Genomic DNA, 25,876 nt, shown 5'->3' on the forward strand with positions numbered 1-25,876 from the left:
GCCACGGGAGTGCGGAGAGACCTTGAGAGATGAGATGCTGCCTGAAAGCCCAAGGGAGGGGAGAGCAGCAACCATGGAGGTCACAGAGGTCACACAGCAGGGGCCGTGCTTCTGGTCCTCCGGTCGGGGCTGATTCCCATCTTATTCACATGCCCAGGCTGTGCCATGCCCTGAATATTAAACAAGGGCAGCGCTGGCCCTTCCCTTCACTACCCATCACAGCACAGTAAGCCCACACTGCAACTTTTGATAATATTATCGACATTTTAGGAATTAGGATGTATAAGCCAGAGAGTAATTCACAGCTACATCTTACCCCCAGAGATGCATCTTATCCTGCGACTCCCAACAAGACAACTCCCTGACAATGTATCAAGCTGACCTTCCTGCCCTCCGCATCTCTCAGACTCAGTAATGCTGCTGGTAGAACATCAGGTTCCTGTTGAGCTGCCCATCCAAGCTTGGCCTGATTCTTTTTCACTGTCTCCGTTATCATAAAGAGGTGACAGTAATACCCACAGATGTCCCCACAGCCTTCTCCATCTTAATTTAGTATCTCCCAGGCACAACGTTCAGAACAAGAACGCACAAACCTCTCTGAGAGAACAAGCTGCTTTTCAGGCATTGTCCTGCCTTATTTCATACAGAGCAGAGAACTTTAAAAACATAGTCTTTAAGGACGTACTTCTGACCCCTCCTGTCCCACAGTTTCCAAACATGTTATGATTTTGTTACATTAACATTTGCTAAGTAAACCCCCAGGGTGCCAGATGGTGAGCAAAACACCACAAGAGAAATTGAGATAGAGAAGTTTATGACTCACAGGTCCTGGAGGAAGTACCTGCACACCTGGAGGGGCCAAGTGGGGAGGTCAAGGCAGGACCTGGGCATAAGCCTTTCTTTATTGGGGTCTGTGGGTGGAGTGCTTTGAGGTTGCCAGACTAAGGCCGGATTGTTCACTTCAAACCAAAATGGGGTTTTGGTGAGCTCCGTGGGGGTCTTACCTAAGGGGCACCAACGGGGAAGGCGCTGGGAGGCAGGGGGAGACTTGTTCACAAGGGCCATCGAGGGGGTCCTTTCAGGAGCTTCCATTTGCACGTGACTCTGCGGGCTGCTCTCCACAGCATTTGCTTGCATGAAGGAGCCAATGTCATTTTAAGGCCCACGCCAGCTGCTTGGCCAAACCAAATGGATGCTGAGGCAGTAATACCGTGGAGTAACTTAGCTGAACTCTTAACCCAGCACTTAGTTTCCCAGGTTAGTGGTACTGTCAGCTCCCCCAGGGTCAGTGCAATGACCCGGCGTGGTTCTCTGACAGACGGGGACCCCCTGTCAGAGAACCATGTGTTTGGAAATGGGGTGGTGCTTTTGGTTGTCACAGTGTCTGGGACATTTATATTGGCATTAGTGGCCAGAACCAGAAATACTTGATACCCTGTAATGTCCAGAATGGAGCCACATGACAGAGATTTATCTCCTCCAGAATGCCAGAACACTTCCCTGTCAAGGAACACTACCAGGGCCCATTCAGGTAAATCCTCCAGAAGAAAGCAACAGTCCACCCCCCAGATAGTACTGAAGACCCCTGAGACCAAAAACTGCACGTTGCTTTTAGATGAGTTTTTCCTAGGTTCTGTTTACTGGCCTCTTGACAGGTCCCCTTGACTCCTGCAGTTAGAGTCTCTCTGTCTTTCCCCTGCCCTGTGACACGTATGTGTACTCAGTGACCTTGAGGGGAGAGCAGGCACAGACAGACACATCACCTGAACATAGAGCAGTGCTTAGGAAAGATGCCGCGTCTCAGTACCAGATCCTGCCCAGTGCCAAGTGTTCTGTGCATTTTCTGATTTCCACAGCGGTTTCTGACAGTGTTTTTTCCCCTTCTTTAAAGTGCAGCTCCCTAGTGAAAAACCAGAAAGCTTACTTTGAATCTTCAAAAGATTGGTATCCAGAAGTTCCACAGGTCATTTGAATAAAAAATTAGACGGCTTTGTCGATCAGAACAGGCAACACAGAGGCTCTCTGATTATAAATCCATTTTAGACCTGCCTAGAGCAGAGAAAGCATTTGGAAAACGTATATTTATTTTTACAGCAAATTACTCTAGTGTGAGGAATTCATTATAGAGTAGTAAGATTAAATGGTTGCATTTCATTTATAAGTATCGTTTCACAATGTGCTTCTTGCATCTGAAGGAACTGTCACCTAACATTAAATATTTTCTGCCTCATGTTCCTTTTACACCGTTTAAATGCCTGTCAGATTGTTTGCCTTTACACCCAGCCTGACGCTTTTTCAAGTTGTAAGTGGAGAAGGCTGCGTCTAGAACCCATGGTTTATTTCCACGCCCTCTAGAAAGTTACCGTCAGGATCGTGCACAGAGACTGCATTGCGTGCACAGGGAACCGAGGGGCCGAGAGCGTTTCTCCAGATCACTCAGGTGGTCTCAAGGGGAGCGTGCACTGCGGTGCCCACTCAAGCTCCCTTCTCTGAGGGAGGTGGTGCCACGCTTTTTCCTAAAGAGAGGCTGCCCTTTCAGGAGTGAGTTACTCTGGGCCACCTCTAAAGACACGCAGAACAGAATGAGGCTACAGAGTTTATAGCCACGTCCATCCAGGAAGGAAGGGGGAAAAATTTACTTGGAAGTCCATTCAGTAATAACCTCACCACAAACTGATGAGTAATTCCTGGCTTGGTGCTCTCACCTGCACAGAGACAGAGGAGTTTCCTCCTTTCTTTTTCCGATTCCTTCTTCCCTTCCTCCCCGCAGGGATCCCATCTTGCCCCTCTCTTTCCTCTGCCTGCATTCTTTGTTTGACCTGACGTGGATGCCAGTGAGACCTACCTCACCAGGAGTCCGGTTGTGGCTGTGTGTTTTTGGTGCTTTCTTTCTGAGCAAGCACTGAACCTGACGTTTGGGTTTCCATTTCAAAGCAGGCTTTAATTTCTGGTCTGTCCGTCAATTACATGGTGCCTGTCACTCACATAGCAGCAACCGTGCACTGGAATTGAATAATGATACTGAATTTACACTTGGAGTCTTAAGAATTATGATTTTCCTAATTTAACAAAGAATTTATAGGTTTATTTGCCAAAATGGGAGGCGAATTTGGAGTTGTGGTTTGGCTAGATATGAATTTGGCTCAAAAAGCAAACTGTCCCTGTGCAGGATCCTGTGATAGGCATCTTAGGAGATAAAAATCAACCAATTCCTTGACCTTGAGAAACATGCATTTTAATAAGGGAGCCAAGAAGTGTGTTTAGGTAACAGTAATACAAGGCAGGCTGAGGAATCTGAAATTAAAAGACATTTCCATCCACCAAAATGTAAGAAATAAGGTGCATCTGAATGCAATAGCGGAATCACAGGACATCTGCCATTTTTTTTTAAGTTTTTTTTTTTTTTCATCTTTGCACCCTCCCTAATATATTCTTTCTGCCTTTGTTCCTAATTTTTGAGAAGTAGTAGTATCCTTCCAGGAAGCTTCCCATATGATTTAGAAATGCATTAGAGCAATGGTCCTCAAAGTGGGACCTGGGAATTTGTTAGAAATGCAGATTCTCAGGCCCCACCCCAGTCAGAAACTCATGGGGGTAGAGACCAGGAATCTGTTTTCATAAGCCCTCCAGGAGGCTGTGATGTATGCTATAGTTTGGGAGCCACTGCCTGAGAGACGGGTGGGTCATCCAGCCTGAAGGAGCCTCTGTTCTCCAGCTGTGCTCTGCACGTTCCGGGCAAGCCGAGTGCTTCTCGCTGACGGGGTTCCATTGGCAAATAAGCGCAAGAAACGCTGCCAAACGGATCTTTTTGGGTATTTGCCACATGTGTTTTCCTAGTAAAGGCTCTGAGAAGTCCTGTACTGAGGAAATTTAATTCAGTTTGTTTAACCAGATGCTTCCACAATTACTTGAATGCAGAATACATTATCGCTGTGGTGGTACCTGATAGTCTTGTTGCGAGGATTCTTTTAAACACGTTTTAGGGAAAAATTCTGGAGAGAGCTTTGCCCTACATGCTATCAGTATCAAAAGTGCACTATGGGGCTTCCCTGGTGGCTCAGGGTTGAGAGTCTGCCTGCCGATGCAGGGGACACGGGTTCGTGCCCCGGTCTGGGAAGATCCCACAGGCCGCGGAGCGGCTGCGCCCGTGAGCCATGGCCGCTGAGCCTGCGCGTCCAGAGCCTGTGCTCCGCAACGGGAGAGGCCACAACAGTGAGAGGCCCGCGTACCGAAAAAAAAAAAAAAGTGCACTATGCAGAGACAGCCCCCCACCCCAGCCCAGGGTGGAAATCCTGCCTTAACCCTACCTAGAGAACCAAACGGGAAGCCAGTGCAGCTAGCTCACTCACCTCCCTTCCTCTCACTACATCTCGTGCTTTGTTCCACCCTCATTCCCACTTCATTCTCTGCTCCTCAGCGGGAAGACGGGGTGATGTGCTAAATTCTGCCTGAGCCGTAGAAACTGCTTCATGTCCATGCAGAGTGTGGTGTTTGTCTCCATTTTCTTTCTCCATTTGTGAAGCTCACAAATGGCGTTTTGATATTTTTTGGTCCATGCATTTTTGTAAGAAGCATGCATTATCAAATATTATTCTGTCTTTACTAGCCTGCCCCAAAAGATCAGATTTTCCCATTCTTTTATAGAGAGATTTTCTTTAAGCGTTAAAAATTATGATTTAATTGTAGAATGAAAATTTCTATCAGTGTAGCATTGTCTAAGCCATCTGATTTCCCATCTGACTTGAAGTCTGTGGTTGATAAAGACGATATTGACACTGGTAGCAGACCCTTCACGTACATGATCTCATTTACTCCTCCAAATGGAGGGGGTGGGGAATCCTGTGAGGTAGGTATCATTAACCCCATTTTACAGACAGCCTTAGAAGTTTATAGATGAGAAACTTGTCCAGATGGCACAGTAGCAATTTGGAATATAGAGTGAGATTTCCAGGGTTGGAATATCTCTTCTGCCACTTAATAGCTGTGTGACCTCGGGCAAGTTAATTAGCCTCTCTGTGCCTCAGTTTCCTCTCCTGAAAGATGAGGATAATGTAGCGCCTACCTCACAGGGTTGTTGTAAGCTTTTACATTGGTACACATGAAATGCTTAGAAGGATACTGGCATATACCAAGTGCTCAGTAAATGTCAGCTGGGGAAAGAAAAGCTAGAATAGCCAGGAGGATCCCCAGCATAACTAAACTTGAAGGGTCTTAACAACAGCAGATACCCAGTACACATTGCAGATCGAGTGATAGGTTGGACGGTGCTGCAGTATGTCCTGTGCACCACAGCCTGCTGGTGGTAAGCCATAATCAGTCTCGTGAAACACAAGGATTTAAATGGATGTTGTCACTCCCTGCTTCAAGATGCATGCTGGCCTTAAGGCTCTCTTAGACCTTTCTCTGCTGTTCCGGCTTCTCATTCTGACCCCAACCCCATCATCATTTCCAATGTTATGTCTAAATTTTTAATTTGTTTCAGGGCACTTGAATATCATAAGCGATTTAAAGGTGGTGTCACTCTAAGTGCGTAAAATATTTTTAGCTTCATAAAAATTGTCTCAGAATGCCTTTCATGAAACTCAGTTTGCCTTTGGATTCTCTTCCTCATCACCCATTCCAGTAAAAAACAGAATGTGCGCATTCCATTGGTGGCAGACTTACTTTCCCTTGAAAAGGGCCCTTTCAGATCACTCTTCCCGAGAGTGAAGAATTTTGACCAATAGCTATTAGGTTTTGGTATCAAAAATAAAGGAAATTTATATACTACTGCCATATCATTCAGGGGAGGTAGTAGAAGACAAACAGATGTTAGGATCTCACAGCAGTTGTTTATCTTGAGGATTATACCTGGTGCAGATCAGAGCATCCCTGGCAGAACGCTAAGATCCCACCCAGTAATCCCCGTGGCACAGCATGAGCACAGGGCCACTCCTCAGATGTGCGGGTATTTCCACCGTCATGCACAGTGGTGAGGATGATGCTTGCAGTTGCTGCCTTCAGACTTTTCCAGAGTAGGCTGTTCACCTCGAACTCATGACCAGCAGTACAAGCTGTGGGGTGGCTCTGTGGGCGTGGGGCTGCCCTAGTCTCCTGGTGCACCAAGATTAGCCATTTGGTGTTTGGATAGCTGACTCATCCAGTTTAGGTAGTACAGACAACACATGTAGTCCCTAATGAAATAGTGACGCGCTGCTGAGAGCAAGAGCTTTCCCACCAGGTGAGTACCAAGGATGTGAGGGAGCAGCTCTCCCTGTACCCCACCCCCATCCCCACAGCAGTTACATGGTTTGGCCATTGACTCAGCATCGTTTGAGTAAGATCTCTGTATATGTACCAAGCCCTACCAAAGCCAAGAGGTTGCACCCCGACATGGGCAGATTATAATCATCTAACATCATAATCATATAAGAGCAAACACAAATAGAGTGCTTACAATGCACCAGGAACTGTTCTGAGAGCATTGTATATACAGTTGACCCTTGAACAGCACAGGTCCCCTTGCATGTGGGTTTTTTTCGGTAGTAAATACTGCAGTACTGTATGTTCCAAGATTGGTTGAATCTGTGATTGGTTGAATCCGAGGATGTGGAACTGTAGATTCAGAGGAACCGAACTGCATATACAAAGGGCCAACTGACTGTAAGTTATACGCAGATTTTTGACCTGCGGTGGTTTTGGCACCCCTAACGCACACATTGTTCAAGAGTCAATTGTATTCATTTTATCCTCAGAACAGCCCTATGAAGTCGGTACTGTTTTTACCCTCATTTTACAGTTGAGGAAACTGCAGCACAGAGACATTAAGTGGCTTGTTCCGAGTCACGCAACTAGTAGGTAGCAGAGCCAGAATTCAGTTTTAGACAGTCTGGCCTCAGAGTTTCTACTTTTTATCAACTATTCTATCTTGAATAAATATTACATCCATTTCTAGTTAGGTAGAGGCTCTGTTAATGTTACACAAATTTAAGGCAAGAAGTATTACTAGAGATAAAGAGGGAGAACAAGTCAGAAATCAGTGACAAAAAGATAACTAGGAAATCTTCAAATATATTAAAATTAAGAAGAACACAGTGCTAAATAATGTTCAAGGAAGAAATCACAGTGGAAATTAGAAAGTGTTTTGAATGAAATGATAATTAAATTGCAGCACCAAAATTTGTGGGATACTGCTAAAAGCAGAGATTAGAGGAGGCTCGTAGTTTTATATAAATATATCAGGAACGAAAAAAGTTTGAAAATCCATACTTTACGTTTTCATCTTAAGCTAGAAAAAAAACTGGCAAACTAAAGCCAAAGAAAAAAGAAGGAATAAAGGTACAGGCTGAAATCAGCGAAACAGAACACAGGCATACAGTAAAGGAAATCAACAGAATCAAAAGTTGGTTCTTTGAAAACATCAAGTGCAGTGAAGTGTAGGAAGCACCTCAATACATGTCTGTCCTACTACTACCCCTGGCAGCTACTAAATTCTGATCTAGGAAATCGATTACAGAGTGGGATTTTTTTAAGCCAGTCCTCCTCCCGCAGAAATGCTTTATACCACTGTCAGTATTAGTTTGTTGATTCCCTTTTCAACTGAGTCTCTGCAAATTCTTTTCTAACTGTTCTCCTGTCTCTGTTTGTTCCATGCTAAGCAGATGGCCCAGAAATTAGCCAAAAGCAGGAAGAAGGTGCAGTACAAACAACGTCATCAGCTTGGTGTTTTGCCTGTTTTTTTTTTTTCCCATTTATTTACGTTTTGCCTTTTTTCTTATTTCGTGTTTTTGTTTTCTGCATCCAGCAAGTTTTTGTTCAGATTTCTTTTTGAACCGCCCCATAAGCCAACGTTTCTCAAAACTCGGTTGCCCAAAGTGGCTGTTTTCTGTTGCTCATTAGTCATCTCACTCCAGAGGAATGACAGGGAGCAGATTGGGGATGCTGAAGGGAAGTGCCCACCATTCAGGAGCATTCACGTGGCAGGGACCTGGGTCTGCTCAATTCTAGTCATGTTTGATTTGTGGATCTGTCAGATTGCTGGATGCAAAAAAGAAAACTCGCTAATAACCACACGTGTGCAGAGTCAAGCCCTGAGTGAAGCAGACTAATGTGCTTTTTTGGTTGTGAAGCTTCTAGGTGCTTATGAGCTACCCATGGGACACTGAGGCATTGGGGCTCGCTCTTACTGGGGTAGCTTCAGGAGTGGGTACTGCTTCTGTGGTGTGTGGTGTGTGGGAACACGAAGACCCTCTTACCACAGCTGCCTTGTTTGCACCTGCTGTAAGCATTGTCCCCCAGGAGCAAACTCTGACGTCTCCAAGGTCCTGGGGGTATGAGTCAGTTGCCCTTGTTCCTTCAATCTGTTGGGCTCTGAAACCCTTGCAGACAGTGCCATTCACGACCATTGTTCGTGGAGTCAGATCTACTACAGTTACTGCTTCCATGGCGGAAGAAGCAAGGAGGGGTCCGCATTTCTCCCTGTAACCTGGAGATGCTCACTCCCGTCCCCGTGTCATCCTCTGTGTGGTCCCTTCAGCTTTGGCAGTCTAGTTCTGAAGTCTGCATCGCTGTTCTGGTGACTGTGTCTCAATGCCTCTGTGTACGAGCTAACCTCGCTTGCACGCACCTGGGTCAGAGTAACGTGTTGAGCTTTCTCTTGTGCATTTTCCTTCTCAGGCCCCTGAAGGTGAATCTCAGCCAATGACTGAAGTGGATCTCTTCATTTCTACCCAGAGAATCAAAGTATTGAACGCCGACACGCAGGTATTAGCTGGCTCCCACCTTCCTCGGGGGTGAAGCTTAGCATGACAACTAGGAGACTGTGCCCTTGTCTGTAGAGCAGCTGTCCCCAGATGCTGGCTTCCACACAAGCTAGAAGGTTGTGTATGCAGTGCCTGCTGCTGGGCTGGGGGATGGGAAGGGACTTGGTAGGGAGGATTGGGGCTATTAAAGATCAAAGGAAAAAATAAGCCTTGGATATTGTTTGCTAATAATTCTCATAAGTTTTTATCAGAAGATTCATGAACAAACTAGCCTTTTAAGAAATTTTGTTTAAAATCACACACACACACACACACACACACGCGCGCGCGCACACACACACACACACTACAATCATCCAGTCATCACGTGCAGATTTTTTATTTTTTAACTTCCCCACCAGAGATTCTACTGGTTGTAAAATGATTGAAACTCCTTTTCACATACTACAGACCACTTCCTGCTCTGGGTTATCACAAGCCAAGGGAATTGCTCCCAGGCCTGGGTGGGTGCATGTAAGTCTGCCAACAGGGTGTTTGCAGCGAGCTCCCACGTGTGGACTGCACTTGGCTGGGCTGTGGGGTGGCAGGCTGTCTCATGGGTCATTCGATGCCACACTGGACATACCAGCCTCTCCCTGCTGCCTTCCAGGAGACAATGATGGACCACCCTCTGAGGACCATTTCCTACATTGCAGACATCGGGAACATCGTTGTGCTGATGGCCCGCCGGCGGATGCCCCGCTCCAACTCCCAGGAGAACGTGGAAGCCTCCCACCCATCCCAGGATGGAAAAAGGCAGTACAAGATGATCTGCCACGTCTTTGAATCTGAGGACGTAAGGGCGGCCTCCCTTCCGTGTGATCTGGGCTGCCCTTGGGTGGCCAGGTTCCCTCTAGTTCTCAGAACCTTAATCATATGTGAGACAAATACTTATTGAGCACTTATTATGTGTCAAGCACTGTTCTAGTGCTAGGGATATAAGGCCGAGTAAAATAGACAAGATACTCATTGTAAAGCTTGTAGAGAGACAGAAAATAGATAGATAAATATACTTAATATAAAGTTAGGTAGTGGAAGCTTTGATAAGGAAAAACTAGGTCAAGGGATAGAGGGGCCAGGGGCTATTTCAGGTAGAGTGATGAACAAAGTCCTTTCTGAGGTGACATTTGAGCAGAGACCTGAGTAGAGAGAGGAAAGAGCAGGTGCAGAGGCCCTGAGACAGGGACCTGCTGATAGAGGTTGAGGAAAGGCAAGGAGGCAAGCCACTAGAGAGGACAGAAGGGTGGGAAGAATTCAGCCAGACCCACAGGGGCCCGAACAGGTCTCACCTGGCCACTAGGGCATTTGGGGAGGACAGTTCTTGGATGTGCAGGACTGCCCTTTCCTAACAGGAAAGTTAGCATCCCTGACCCTTCCCACCAAATGGCAAGAGCACCAGCCACCCGCTCCTTAGCAAAACCAGCTGCTCCTCCAGTCACAAAGCTAGTGATCCCTAACGCCCATCGCTCCAGGTGATAAAGTCAGCAGAGGAAATCAGCGTACAACAGAGGTGTGGCCCATTCTTCCATTCAGCCTCCTTACCCAGTTGTCCCTAGAACTGCCGGCGAGAACACCAGGCTTCAAGCTGTGTTAGCACCGTGCTTCCCCCAAAGCTCGACAGGCCTTGGAAACTCACTCTGGGCCTTGCTTTTTTTTTTTTTTTTTTCTGGCCAAGCCATGAGGTTTGCGGGATCTTAGTTCCCCAACCAGGGATTGAACCTGGGCCCTCGGCAGTGAAAGCACAGAGTCCTAACCACTGAACCACCAGGGGATTCCCCCCACGATGGTTTTGAGCTACAGAGCCTCCCCAAGAGGGCCGTGTTGGTGCCGTTGACTGGTCTAACTTTTCCTCCTGCCACAGTGGAATAAGCTGTATTTCTCATGTTGAGCAGGGAACCTTTATATACTCAAAGAAAATTGCCTACAGTAGCCTTGGCTCCTTAAAAGGGGCCATTTTTCTCCAGAAGAGTGTTCATGCAGCTGCTTTAAATGGCCTTCCTCTGAGGAGTTAGGAGTCTGAGGCGAGCTGCTTTTCTCCAGGGAAACAGAGCTGACATGGCTGTAGCCACAGACAGGAGGAGACGCTTACACTTTTGTACCATCTTTTACTTGTCTGGTTCTCTAGAAAGCAGTCCCAGGGACACGGTCACTGAGAAGGCAGAGAGCTTGAAGCACCTGTCCTGGCCATTCTCCCCGCTTTTCCTTTAAAACTGAGGCCAGACCTGCAAACTGGGAGAAAATGAGTTTAGACGGTTCTCGGAAAGTTCCAAAGGAGTTACATTTAGAATCTTAAGTTTCATGTGTTCTGCAGGCCCGTGAAAAGGTGGAGTTAGCTCTGCTCACCAGACGTGAGGGTCCCGGTACGACCCTCTGCCACCTCCCTCTGGCCTGGTGCTCCTGAGGAGGGCTTTCTTTCCCTTGGGGCTCCTTTGGGTCCGTAGGGGGAGATGATGAAGGGGAAGAATGAGGAAGCAAGGGTGCACCTGGGAATCTTACTGCTTTGCTTCCAAAGCCCGGGAGAGCACGGGCTGCAGAACTGGGAGGACTGTTTGTGGATCCCGTCTCCCATTCTACAGAAGCTTAGGCTGTGCAGCTGCTGAGCTTCTGTAGAACGGGCTGCCGTGCGGCTCAGGTGGACACGGCAGAGATATAAGTAGCCTGTGTGTGTTTGCCCGGTGCATCCACACATGACGGTCGGGAGGACCGCTGGCCGTGTTCTCAGACACACTTTTTTTAGTTCGTCTGTTCACACGAGCCTCTGAGGCCCTCGGTGATGCCTCGGCAGGAGGCAGCATGGTGGTCCTTGATGTGACTTGTGGCATGTGACGTCACCAGGTCCTCAGAGTGAGAAAAGTTAAGCATTTCTTTCCCCACCGCCAGCCACGCAGAAATTTCTGATATCACAGTTAATTAGCTGCTTTCAGCAAAAATTACCAAAGGTAGGGAAAGGAGGAGTGCAGATTAGAGTTGTGTGTGTTTGAAACATTGCCCTAGAGCTTTTTGTTGTTTTGCGGGCTTTCTACCCACTACTATTAGAGCAGCAGTCCCAGTGGTGGGCAGGAGGTGGGCTCCGGAATCAGGCTGCCAGGACTCTCAGCCCCCATCCCCACCCCAGCTTAAGCTCTCAACCTCGTTTTCCTGATCTGCCCAATGGGAGCAAAGGAAACAGATCCAAAGTCTAAGAGCTCTGAGAAACAAGGGATTTTTGTGCTCGATTGGTTGATAAACCTGCTTTGAGCTGCCATGAGACACTTTATAGGATTTGTCCAGCTTACCATGAATCTTACACATTTGTTGCAGGAACGTTACTGTGTTTAGGCACTTCTTCAGGCTCTAATGGGGTTTTTACACAATGTATGATAAATGCACCCTGTTACCTTTCTAAAATGTGAACATTTCTGAATTCTGAAACACTGCCTTCAGAGCTTAGGATGAGGGCTTATGGACCAGTCATACTTGACGTCTTAGACTTGCTGTGAGGATTTACGTGACGGTGCTTCTACAGCATTTAACACAGCACAGGCTCAGTTGCTGGTGTCTCTCCCAGGTTGTAATGTTGGTTAATTAACGCAGGGAAAGGTTATCAAAGCCCAGTGCAGGAGAAAGAACAACAGAAGCAGAGCTCCTGTCCTGTGAGCGGTGTGACCTTCCTTGAACAGGTTCCTTCACGTCTCGGGCCGCAATCTCCTCACCTGGAAAATGCATAATAATTTGTAATGTCCCATCCATAGATAATATGAATGAAATGAAATTCATAGATAATGTAACCTCCCTTTTTGAAAAATTTTTCACAAAATAAGCAAAGTATTGCCATAAGTATAACACAAGGGAGAAATAAAAGGAAAGCAAGCTAAATAAAATAGGTTGACAGACACACACTCACACACACATGCAGAAACCACCATGCTCTACGGCCAGTGTGCAGGCTGATGGGAATGTGATTTATTGGCAACCCACATCCCATGAATAGCATTGATGCTGACGATTTTCCAAAGTCATGAAGCTTACTCGTGGTAAAGTGTTGGACAAAACAAAATACCGTCTTCTCTCAATTTACAGAATAGTTGTATTCTTGGACTGTTCAGTGTGTATTAGAGCGTGCAGCTAAAGTCCTGTGTTTTTATATAAATTAGAGTTGAGTCCCAGCCTTTAGACACAGTTGTTATATGTACATGAATGTCCAGTGGGATATTTGAAAGTTGTGCAGGATGTAAAACAGCTTGTCCCGTGTAGGACTATCCTTTGCACGGCAGTAGGTCCAGCATCTCTGACTCCTGTCCGTCAAATGCCAGGAGCTCCATCAGGACCATTGTCATAGACAAAATTGTCCCCACTAATTTTGAAAATGGCCTCTAGCAGGCACTGCTGCCCCATGGCGACCCACTGGGCTAGCTGCTGCCTAGGGCTCTGTAGTCCTGAGGGACCCAGGTCGCCCACCAGCAGTGCTGCCCTGTTGACCCCGTCTCCCCTTTCCGGCTCCTCTCCAGGCGCAGCTGATTGCACAGTCCATCGGGCAGGCATTCAGCGTGGCATACCAGGAGTTCCTCAGGGCCAACGGGATTAACCCCGAAGATCTCAGCCAGAAGGAATACAGTGACCTGCTCAACACCCAGGACATGTACAACGATGACCTGATCCACTTCTCCAAGTCGGAAAACTGCAAAGATGTAGGTACTTTCCAGAAGCTGTTCTCTGAGCTGGGCCAGCCGGGCCCACCCGCGATAGAAGTGAAGGCAGAGTGGCTGGGCTGAAGAGTGAGCTCAGGCCCATCTCTGTCTCACCTCACATGAGGCCCGATAAGGACTGCAGCCGAGGGCCGTGGCCAGTGAGACAGGGCGTCGTCTGCTCCCTGCAATCCAGAGCTGACTTTGGGGTGGGTTCCAGAGGCAAACGGGACCTGAACCCTGCCCTTTACCAAGCCCACAGTCTAGGAAAGGGCACAGATTTTAGATGATGGTGCTGGTACAGGCACTCGTCAGAGACAGCTGTACTTGGCAGATTGGAGCCGATCTCGGCTCTCAGGTCTCCGATGATAAGTGCTGTGCTCCCCCAGGGACCGAGCTCTGCAGGAGTGTCTGGAGGAAAACGGGGCCATCTGATCTGGTCTGAGGTCTGAGTATTCTTTGGAAAGTGTAGAGGAGTGCAGAGGGCTGAGCCAAAGTAACAGAAGCATGAGGGTCCGAAAGCTCAGGAATTGTCTGGGGAGCCACGAATGAGGCAGCCAGGCTGCAGCAGGGGTTGTGCATAGGAGAGGATGTGAAGAGGCCAGTACAGGCTTTGGGTCAGAACTGGAGGGCTTGAGAGTCCAGCTGTGGTGAGGGGCCTGGACTTTATCCACTAGGTGTGAGAAAGTGATCTTTCTATCCACTAATGAATGTTAAGTGTCCTAGGCTCCCTGGAAGCAGAGCCTGAGATGGGAATTCTTGTACATGGGATTTGGGGGAAGGGTGCACTCAGGAAAAAGTGAGTGTGGGCGGCAGGGTGGTGGGGATGCCAGGGAGCAATGTGACCTTGCTGGAGATGAGCATCATTCCGATCCAAAGGGAAGCTCCAGCTCACACATCGCAGGACGGACCTTGTCCCACCTAGAGCCAAAAGAGCTAGCAGGCCTTTGTAGCCTGTACTAATCAATCATTGACACCAAGGTCAGACGGAGGTGTGTTAGGGTGCTTGGGCTGCTGTAACAAAGTTCCCCAGACAGGTGGGGCTTCAACAACAGAAATGTATTGTGTCACAGTTCTAGAGGCTGGAAGCCCGGGATCAAGGTGTCCGCAGGGTTGGTTCCTTCTGAGGGGGGAGATCCATTCCAGGCCGCTCATTTGCTTGTAGATGGTCATCTTCTCCCTGTGTCTTCACTCTGTGCATGTCTCTGTGTCCAGATTTCCCCCTTTTGTAAGGATGCCTATCATATTGAACGAGGACCCACCCTAATTATTTTATTTTAACTTGACTGCCTGTGAAAAGATCTTATCTCCAAACAAGGTAATACATGCCATGGAATATAGAGAGGACAGGACGCATTTGGGTTGGAGTCATCAGGGAAATGTCTGTCATGTTTAGTCAAGACAGGAATAGGGAAAATGCTTTGATTTCTGTTGCTACCCTGGATGGTTGCTGATTCAGGCTTTCTACATGTTTTCCTCCTTTCAGGTCTTTATAGAGAAGCAGAAAGGGGAAATCCTAGGTGTGGTGATTGTGGAGTCTGGCTGGGGATCCATCTTGCCAACCGTGATCATAGCCAACATGATGCACGGAGGCCCAGCGGAGAAATCGGGGAAGCTGAATATTGGGGACCAGATCATGTCCATAAATGGCACCAGCCTGGTGGGCCTGCCTCTGTCGACCTGCCAGAGCATTATTAAGGTAACTGGAGATGGGAAAAATCAAACTCTCTTGTAGACCTGAAGTGATATGAAGTCATCAACATTTGAGCGTATTTTAAGTGTCAGGCACTGAGAAGGACACAAATAAAAAAGGCATGGACTTGCACTTGGGTTGTTTACCATCAAGTTGCTATTTACCAATTCCTCCCTGAAATTGTTTTTTCAGGGATGGTATATCTGGCTCACATGGCATCACTCACTAACACCATGCCCTCGCAGACATCACTAATCAATCACAGCATTCTGTCCCATTAAGCCCCCACTCAGCCTCAACAGAATTTTCCTCAGCTCAGTAATCAAGGCAATCACTTATAGCCAGCTGGGTGTTCTTGAGATGACTTGCCATCCCTGTTACAAATCATGGAAATGCTTCAGATCCCCGGGCACTTTCCTTTACTGTGATCCAGGTGAGTGCATCCTCCCCAGAGCCTGCCTAACATGATCCACACATGCCACGTAGAAGGAAGGAAACTGGTACGGTCTGTGTACTCCTTCTAAAACCTGAACATAATTACTTCTTGTTCAGCCTGAATTGATACTGTTCTGTGAGGCTGAGAAGAGCTACTTAAAGGAAAATTGAATATGAGTATTTGAGGGCAAGAAATTAGATTTTCTTAGAAGTGAAGTATCCATGTGTAGTCTCTTGAGTGCATTGGAACTCGCTGATTGCATGGGAAGTAGGAACAAGTATATTTTTCCTTCACTACAGTATCTGTAGACCCTGCCAGCTCTGTACCAAGCAGTGTGGTACAGGCAGACTAGGATCCTATGACTTTCTTTGGTTCCTTGGGGTTTCCTGAAAGACTGCTAACTAGAATATAGCTCTGTATGTGTGTGTGTGAGAGAAAGAGAGAGAGAGAATAAATGTGAATTTATAGAATAGTTATTCTAAGCAGAAGAAAATCACAAAAGAACATCCTTGGCCAAGGGCCCTGGGATGGAGGGGAGGTCAAGGTGAGTGTATAGGCCAGACATGTCTACCTCGTTGCATTTTTTGTTTGTTTTTTATGTTATATAGGAATTCATCTTTTTTTCTTTCTTTTTCCTGCTTTTTTTATCAGTATTTTTTATTCAAGTATGGTTGATTTATAATGTGTTAATTTCTGCTATACAGCAAAGTGATTCAGTTATATATATTTACATTCTTTTTTTAATACGTCCTTTTCCATTATAGTTTATCATAGGATATTGAATATAGTTCTCTGTACTATACAGTAGGATCTTGTTGTTCATTCATCCCATATATAAAAGCTTACCTCTGCTAACCCCAACCTCCCACTCCATCCCTCCCCCAACCCCCTCCCCCTTGGCAACCACCAGTCTGTTCTCTATGTCTGTGATTCTGTTAATGTTTCATAGATAGGTTCATTTGTGTCACGTTTTAGATTCCACATATAAGTGATATCATATTGTGTTTGTCTTTCTCTTTCTGACTTACTTCACTTAGTACGATAATCTCTAGTTGCATCCATGTTGCTGCAAATGGCATTATTTCTTTCTTTTTTATGGCTGAGTAGTATTCCATTGTGTATATGTACCACATCTTCTTTATCCATTCATCTGTCAATGGACATTTAGGTTGTTTCCATGTCTTGGCTATAGTGAATAGTGCTGCTATGAACATAGGGGTGCATGTATCTTTTTGAATTATAGTTTTATCTGGATATATGCCCAGGAGTGGGATTGCTGGATCATATGGTAATTCTATATATTTTTAGTTTTCTGAGGAACCTCGATACTGTCTTCCACAGTGGCTATCTGACCAACAGTGTAGGAGTGTTCCCTTTTCTCCACACCCTCTCCAGCATTTGTTGTTTGTAGAATTTTTAATGATGGCCAACCTGACTGGTATGAGGTGGTACCTCATTGTAGTTGGATTGCATTTCTCTAATAATTAGCGATGTTGAATATCTCTTCATGTGCCTATTGGCCATCTGTATTTCTTCTTTAGAGAAATGTCTGTTTACGTCTTCTGCCTATTTTTCGATTGGGTTTTTTTGTTTCTGAGCTGTGTGAGCTATTTGTATATTTTGGAAATTAAGCCCTTGTCAGTCATATTGTTTGCAAATATTTTCTCCCATTCTGTAGGTTGTCTTTTCATTTTGTTTTGCATGTTTATTTTTTTTAAGTTTATTTATATATTTTTGGCTGGGTTGGGTCTTCGCTGCTACATGGGGGCTTTGTCTAGTTGCGGCGAGCGGGGGCCACTCCTCGTTGAGGTGTGAGGGCCTCTCATTGCAGTGGCCTCTGTCGCTGCAGAGCACGGGCTCCAGGTGCACGGGCTTCAGTAGTTGTGGCTTGTGGGCTCTAGAGTTCAGGCTCAGTAGCTGTGGCACTCGGACCGAGTTGCTCCGTGGCATGTGGGATCCTCCCAGACCAGGGCTCGAACCCCTGTCCCCCGCATTGGCAGGCGGACTCCCAACCACTGCGCCACCAGGGAAGCCCTGCCTGTTTATTTTTAATGAAACAAATCTAAATCCTCATAAGATAATCACACCCAGAAAGAAATAGTTCTTTTGGGGCTCATTTCTTTTTGTTATAAATAAATTCTACCTCTTGCTTAACGTACATTAAAGATAAGATTAAAGGTCCTAGTTTGAACATGTATATTCATTCAAACATGTTTAATTGGGTTTCTGTTAGCCTGAGCTGAACTGTGAAGAAGCCAGAATGAAAAAAAATAAATATAAAAAGCCAGAATGACAGTATGCACATGGAGGATAATTTATAATTGAAAGGGTTCAGTGGGCCCTAATGGCAACATAGAGGTGAAATGCTAAGAGTATTTGGAGTGGGGGAGCGGAAAATCTTGCCTGATTTTTGGGGGTTTTTTTTGAGGTACGTGGGCCTCTCACTGTTGTGGCCTCTCCCGTTGCGGAGCACAGGCTCTGGACGCGCAGGCTCAGCGGCCATGGCTCACGGGCCCAGCCACTCCGCGGCATGTGGAATCTTCCCAGACCGGGGCACGAACCCGTGTCCCCTGCATCGGCAGGTGGACTCTCAACCACTGTGCCACCAGGGAAGCCCTACCTGATTTTTAAGGTGGGCCTTGAAGGAGGAGTTAGACTCAGGTGGCTAGCAGAAAGGAAAGTGGCCTTTGGGAGTTTCTTCTGGAATTGATGGATGGTGGACTGGCTTTGTGTTGGGAGAGGTAGGTCTGAGCCAGCCTGAGAAGGCTGATCTGATGGTGTGATAATGTGCGGAAGCCAGGGAGGGCCAGGAGTAGGGAGAAAGGACCCACCCACGTTTGGCTTCTCACTCACACATGCCAAGGTTCACAGATGCCCTCTCACACCAGGGAGCAAGTTACTTATTAAACACCGATGCACGTGTGAGAACTGTCGAGGGGCCATGGGAGCCAGAGATGCCTCAGACACAATCCGCACCCTAAGGAGCTTGGCCTCGATGGGGAGAAGGGAATGAAAGGACTGATGATAACAGTGACTGAGTGCTGTGCGCCTGGACCATTCTGAGAATGTGTGTGTTCACTCGCAGAACCCTACAGCAGCCTTCTGTAGGGTAGGTACTATTGTGTAAGTTAGGAAACAGGCACAGAGAGATGATATAATCATTCGAGGCCACACAGTGTGTCAGTAGTGCAGCCAGGTCACTCGGCCACCCTGATACCGTTCCAGCGGTGTCTGTGGTCAGACCCTGGGGCAGTGGTTCTCAACCTGGGGGATCCTGACCCCTTGACCCCCGGGGCGTCATTTGGCAATGTCTGAAGACAGTTTGGGTTGTCACGACTAGGGAGAAGGAGATGCTACTGGCATCCAGTGGGTGGAGGTCAGGGATGCTGCCAGAAATCCTACAATGCACAGGACAGTCCGCACAACTAAAGATTATCCAGCCCAAATGTCAACAGATTGAGAAAGCCTGCCTGTGGGAGATAGTTCAGGTGTGGGAGAGAAATCTGGAGAAAGGGACGTCAGTGAGGGAGGGAGGGTCGGGGCGGGGGAGTTGATCTACGTCAGGAAAGGCTTGGGGAGGAGGAGCCAGAAGAGAGGATAACTTGAGTGCAGGTGGGGCTGGGGCCTGGGTGGGAATAAGCAGACCTTCCTGAGGACTGGCAAGGCTGCATGCCTGAGCCCATTTACACACCTGCCCGGCAGTGCCCAGCCCTTGGCACTGGTCACCTCCCTTCCTCTTCATAAAAAACAGCCTGTGAGGGAGGGTGATGGCAAATGCCTGGTTCACAGATGAGTCATCAGCTACTCAGAAGGTGCAGACAGCATGCCCAGGACACCCCAGCTGACGGAGTCCAGATCCCCGTCCACCCCTCCCTGCCTCTGCACAAAGGAGGCAGACGAGGTGAGGGAGGCTGTGAGACCCATGGCCTGCCTTCCCCTGGTACCACACGGGGACTGGTCTTCTGTCCAGTGCATCACACATCAAGGTGGAAACAGACTAGCACAGGGCGTAATTGGCGCACTGTCTGAGCAGTTTCCTAAGGGGAAAAGGTTTGTTTGCACGAGTAGCTGACCTTTGATGTCTATAAATGGAGTCTCTCTGGAATCGGAAAATTAAAAGGCCATGTGTTGATGAAAGAGATGTAACTGATGAAGATGGAGAGGAAGAAAGCCAGCACCTCTGTGGCCACCCTAGGCAGAGAAGTACTTAGCAGGCAGGCCCCAGCTGGGACACAGCTGCCCTTTCTCAGCACTGCAGGATGCACTGCCTTGTCGAATAGAAAAGGGTGATTGGCCCTGTCCCCTTCTCCCCCCAACCCCGAGAATCTTCCTACTGATTCCAGCTAGAATTGCCAGTACCGAAGAAGACGTTTAATGGGTTGTCTCCTTGTTTTTAAGTTCTGTAAAAAACGTATCTTTTTTGCCTGCCCCTGAGCAGGTACTCAGACTGCCCCACCCTCACCCTTAGGCCCCCGCAGGGGGGCATTCTGGGCTTCTTCAAGGCTTCCCATCAGTATCGCTTGTTTCAGTGTTACGTCAGTGCTCCTTGCGATGAGTTTAGCGAGCAGCTCTCATCCTGGAAAATCAGTGCTTAGCAAACTTGGATTGAATCACCCAGGGATCTTATTAAACTGCAGGTTCTGATTCGGCAGGTCTGGGGTGGGCTTCTGCATTTTCAACAGACTCCCCGGTGATGACATCGCCAATAATGGGCTTCGAGTGTTCTGCATCTTGCCACTTTAATGCATGTTGACCTTTTCTCTCCCCTGGCTATAGGGAATAGAGTATGTTTCTAGAATAGATTACAGGTATTGAATTATTTTCTTTCTTCCCTAGCTCTTATATTTCCTGTCATAGTTCCTAAAGCATAATTATTGGTAGGCAAAGCATGTTAGCAGACCGCCTGTTCGTGCCATCGCCTCTATGGTCGTGCCCTCCAGATTTGTTTTCTTTTTGAAACTAGAGCACCGCTTCCTTACCTTCCACAGGATCATCACGGGTCTGCTTTCCCGTTGCTATAGAGACCATTCTGGCTTCTCTCCTCTCCCGTTCCCTCTTCCCTACTCTTTCCTCCCACCATACTTCTTAATTTGCTACACCATTCCACTGTTGTCATGGGGACGAAATGACCATTTATTTAATTGGCACCTCCAATAAAGTGGCAGCTGAGAAATCCGAGTTAATGGGACCCAACTTGAAGCATTGATGGGGAACAGCAGAGCAAGTGCGTGGTCTGGTTGTTTCAGATTTGCCATCTCTCTGGGCTTCATCTTGCAGCAGATATCCCCAGTCTAGAAATTCTTTCACTGAGGGACAGATCAGCATCTTAAATCAATGTACACAAAAGAACCCACCGGAGCGATGTGGACTTTTTAGGTAACAGAGAAAATAAGAGTCATTCTCTTGCTTTTCAGGAGCTCTCCAAGGTTTTCCTGTACCTCACAGACATACCTGAACAACCCCAGTGTTTCATAGGTGCAGATATTTAAAGCGGGTAGCTCTATCTGGAGGGTTGTGTTTCTGACAACATGCTCCTTATTTTCATCATCCTTTGCTCTTGTTTCCCACACACTCCTGGTCTTGTAGTTTGTGACGTGGGGAGAGAAAGGGGAATGGATTCTGGCTGCCCTGCCTGTGCCCGCAGCCCTCCCCTGAGCTTCCGGAGGCCTGGCTCCACCAACTCCCAGCGCCTAACACATGTGTTGGCACATTGCAGGTGATCCATACATATCTACTGATTGAGTGATAAAGAGGGGGCTCTCAAGGGAAAAAGAAATATATGCACAAATGGTATCTGAGCAACACCCCCAAAAGAGAAGCCGATTTGTAATGTTAGAAATAGCTGTTTCTGAGCATGATGGTTGAGATGTGGTGTTGTCAGCAGACATGCTTAGGAAAGAATAAAAATGCATAACAAGGGCTGAGATCGTAGCAATTAGAAGTGGAAGAGCTCTTAGTAGGTTTCAGCATTTGTTTTGAAGACGTGGAGACTGAGGTAGAAGGTGGAATAGAGGGTCTAAGACCCTCCGGGCTGTGGTGGAGGAAACACAGCTGCAGCCCAGGTCTCCTGACCAAGCAGAGGCCTCTTCACCCAGCCCCGCCGGTCCCACTGTTAGGGGAGGAATTCCAGCACATCCCCGTGGGCATGGGTGACGGGACCTGCTGCTGTGCGGGAGGCCCGGACCTCCGCAGACTTCCTTCACCCCAGGAGAGTCGCCCTCTGCACATTCTGTTGCTCTCATTTGAAAACGTGTCTTGAACCGGAGAGGTTTCCTAGAGCTGTTCCAGAAACCACGGAGGGATGCCGGTAACAGCTGCCTGCGAGTGCGCACACGTCACCACAAGCCAAATCACAGCCGTTGGGAGGCTCCCGTCCTGCAGAAAACAGCAACTCAGGACACTGAGGAAACAGCTGGGGGTGGGGAATTAAACTGACCTCCTCAAAACTCACACGCTGAGAGGACAAGCTGGAATCACCCAAAGGAAGTGGGGCAGCCAGGGAGCCGGAGCCCTGAAGTCTCGCCAGGTAGGCGAGTAAACTAAAAACACGGCCCCGTGCAAGGCTGGGCGAAAAGGTTGGGGGCACAGCTTCATCCTTCTGTCACTCTCCCTGGCTTCTCTGTCCAGTAGGCTTTACTCATGAATAACACACACCCTCCCATTGTCTATATGGGGAATCACGGTTTAGGCGAAAATGCTCTGGGTTTGAATACAAATAGACGTGGGACAGAATCTTGCTGTGGGTGAACTTGGGTGAGTGGTGAAGCCGCAGTTTCCTGCTCTATAAAATGGGCATAATTAGAGCTGCCAGTTTGCCAAGGAGATTAAAGGAGACAGCTCCTGTGACTCCAGGTCGGTGCCTGGCAAGAGTCAGCGTGCAGTGACAGGTGGTTTGGCCAGTTTCGTCATCAGGATGGGTTTTAATGGACAGTGACCTTAGGGGTGCTCACACACATGGGGGTGGCTGACTGAGCACCAGGCCAACTGGCTCTGTCACCCTCCCCCTGGCGTGGCTAGCCCATGCTCTCATGTAGCACACTGGCCACAGGTATGAGTAGTAAACTGACATCTTTGACTCTGATCATCCCTGAGTGCATGTGAGTTCATTGTTCTGTGGCAGTGGTCTGTACCAGTTATCAAAAATTGAGTGTGTCGCCAGGAAGTGTGTATCAAGTCATTGGGAAGACTCATTAACACACAGTTTGTTGAGTCCTACCCCTGGTGTTTCTGATTCTGTAGGTCTGGGTGGACCCTAGACTCTTGCTTTTTTTTTTTTTATTGGAGTATAGTTGATTTGCAATATTGTGTTAGTTTTAGGTGTACAACACAGTGATTCATTTATCCATATGTGTGTGTGTGTGTGTGTGTGTATACATATATACATTCGTTTTCGGATTCTTTTCCCTTATAGGCTATTACAAAATATTGGATATAGTACCCTGTGCTATACAGTAGGTCCTTGTTGGTTATCTATGTTATGTATATAGTAGTGCATATATGTTAATCCCAGCCTCCTAATTTACCCCTGCCCCCACCCTGCATTTCTAACAAAACTGTCCTGGTGCTGCTGGTGTGGGGTGTCCCCACTTTGAGGACCTGTTGGCCAAGCACAGGGGCCAAAAAGGCCCCTATCCATCCCTCAGTCTAGAGTGTATCCTCATTACTTAGAAGCAAAAGTTGTTGTTGGTCCCTCCTGCCACTCAGAGGGGCATGTTACACTCTTGCCACAAATTCTGTTGGCACCAAAGTCATCTAACACCACTTTCACCTCTCTGCTGGCCAAGGTGCTTGTGAGGAAGGCAGAGGCTCCCTTATCCCCATCCGGCCCCCACTGAGCCTCAGACGAGGCAGGTTTAATGTCCACGTCTGTGTCCTCATCCGTAAAATGTGAAGCAGAAGTCCTGACCTCCTGCAGAGACAGTGTTTGCAGACTGGTCGGAGGGTGACAGTTGGCCACAGCGGTTGTGGAATTTACAGATTTCTATTTATAGACTAAGAGGCGATCACCCTTTGGGCTGAAATGGATTTGTCATTGTCCTCCCACTTCGCCGATAGAGGGCACACACTGGACCGGTCTGTGAATTGATGGGGCAGGGGGGGTGAGGGGGGCATCTCCAGGGGATACGACGGACTTGGTGGAATAGAGCCTACCTTTGCCAGTCCCTCCTCTGTTGGTGCAGAGGCTGTCCACTCACCCCACAGTACCGTCTTTTAGGAAGAGCTTTTCCCCTCAGCTCTGGCCCTTTGGAGGAGTGGACCTTGGCAGGCCTGGCGCTGTTTCCCAATCAGCTGGCCTCGCGAGCTGGGAGTGCAGTGGGACAGGCATCAGACGGGAGTGCTGAGTTCTCCCCGCCTCAGCTCTCAAAGCAGGTCCTCCAGTCACAAGCGGTGTGGTCTCTCTACCCTGGCCCTTTCCCTGTGTGCCATGATGGAAGCGGGTTGGAAAGCACCTGCTGTTGGCCATTTGGTCTGGACCATCTGGCAAGTGGGAGTTGCCTGAGGCAGAGCACACAGGCTGGGGAGATGTCGGGGGGCGGGGAGAGTTCATTTCGGGACTGAATTACTTTTGTCTGGCACCTTCCTCTTGGGTGAGGCTCACAAGTCGGTGGCGGGACCAGCAGGAGAAGCAGCTTCCCACCGCCTGAATGAGGGAAAGCGTAGCTTTGTGATGATTTTCTAGGGGTTCTCCTGTGCAGACCCGGGCTCTGGTCCCTGCTGAGCGTGTGTTCAAGGGGCAGGAAGACAGGCCTGAGCTCCGCTTAGATCAGAGTGGGGTGAAGGAAGCTCTCTAAATAGGCTCAGAAACCAGATGGAGTCCCTCTTTATCTTTAAAAACCAATTTTGCCTCTATACTCCATTCCAATTTAGAGGGAGGGACGAGTTACCAGGGAGCATGAGATCGGAGATGACCATTAAGCCCTATTTCCTCCTACTTCCCTCTCCACCAGCGCTGGTCCTACCACCCTATTCATTCTCCCAAGGAGGCCTTCACTGACTGCAGTCCTGCCTCTGTGCCCTGCTTCCCCCCAGATGCTCGTGGGAATGTCGATAAACTGTAGAATCCCTAACAGGCAGAGAGAATGGGGAAGCAGGACCACCAGGGGCGAGAGACAGCAAGCCCTGATGAATTGGGCTGTCGTGTGAATTAGTTGTCCTTTGTTAGAAAAGGAGGAATTGCTATGAGTATGCGTTTCAGAGAAAAAGTTCCTTTCGTGCTTGTCTCCCACCTGACCAGGAGAGAGACTGTGCATCCTTCATCTTTCAAGCCAAAATGCACATGTGGCAGTTTCCCTCTTAGCTGCACAGACGATCGCCTTTTTCAGATGCCTTGAATGCAGCCCATTTCCCAAAATGAAGACATTGCCCACAGAAACTGGTCTCTGCGTGGGCTGAAAGGGCTCCACGTAAACCTAATGGTTTTCTCCCCTAGGTTGACAGAATCTAGCTTGGACTGTCCGACGCAGGCGCTATCAGGCTGGACGCGGGGCACTGTGGAGTCAACGAAGAAACCGAGGCTCAGTGCAGCATCTTTTGCCTTTGGTGCCGTCTGCATTTATCTCTTGTTGGCATCAATGGTCATCGAATCCCCTGTGCTTTATTCACATTTCAGGGCTTGAAGAATCAGGCCCGGGTCAAGCTGAATATCGTGAGGTGTCCCCCAGTGACCACCGTGTTGATCAGGAGACCAGACCTTCGCTACCAGCTGGGGTTCAGTGTCCAGAACGGAATCGTAAGTACAACCCCACACCTTTTCCAAAAGTCTGTCACATGAAACCGTGGCCCAGGGTTTGGGTTTTGGGGCTGTTCTTGAAAGCTGGTCATTTTCCAGAAAGAATCCAGCAAGGAAGGGACGAACGGTTGAAGGCAGACTCACTTCCTCCATGGGCAGAGAATTCTGTGCCTTCTGTGGGGGAAGAGAGGGACCCTCCCAGATCCATGTGCCCCAGAGCCCAGCGACTCTGTGATGCGCAGGGTGACCCTCCCAGCTGCCAGCTTGAGATAGTTTGAGGTACGCACCTTCCCAACCCCGCCCCCCCACCCCAGCCAGCAGCTTCCCAGGGCGGTGGGCAAAGAGCCCTGGGGGCTGGGCTTCCAAACCCTTGGTGATACCAGCGCAGCCCAGGCTGAGAACCCAGCCCTGTGGGTTATGCCTGAATGATCTCTGCCTTGCCTTTTTTTTTTTTTTTTTTTTGCGGTACGCGGGCCTCTCACTGTTGCGGAGCACAGGCTCCGGACGCGCAAGCTCAGCCGCTCCGCGGCATGTGGGATCTTCCCAGACCGGGGCACGAACCCGTGTCCCCTG

General features: G+C 48.2%; 1 protein-coding gene across 4 annotated transcripts in view; it reads left to right on the forward strand.

Moving 5' to 3' along the window:
* The window catches only part of APBA1 (amyloid beta precursor protein binding family A member 1), a 249,652-nt gene that overhangs the window by 217,519 nt on the left and 6,257 nt on the right, over positions 1-25,876 (forward strand). For 3 of the 4 annotated variants that reach the window (XR_004350517.1, XM_032636259.1, XM_032636258.1), the window contains exons 6-11: positions 7,641-7,673; positions 8,656-8,742; positions 9,391-9,576; positions 13,268-13,447; positions 14,931-15,143; positions 25,184-25,303. Coding sequence is in view for 3 of the 4 variants with exons in the window: in XM_032636259.1 (XP_032492150.1) it covers positions 7,641-7,673; positions 8,656-8,742; positions 9,391-9,576; positions 13,268-13,447; positions 14,931-15,143; positions 25,184-25,303 (819 nt within the window). In the remaining variant the exon portion in view is untranslated. The remainder of the gene's footprint in view (positions 1-7,640; positions 7,674-8,655; positions 8,743-9,390; positions 9,577-13,267; positions 13,448-14,930; positions 15,144-25,183; positions 25,304-25,876) is intronic. The other variant, XM_032636260.1, reaches the window with a different exon arrangement.

This window comes from Phocoena sinus, chromosome 6 (assembly GCF_008692025.1).
Source record: "Phocoena sinus isolate mPhoSin1 chromosome 6, mPhoSin1.pri, whole genome shotgun sequence".
NCBI classification, from domain to species: domain Eukaryota; kingdom Metazoa; phylum Chordata; class Mammalia; order Artiodactyla; family Phocoenidae; genus Phocoena; species Phocoena sinus.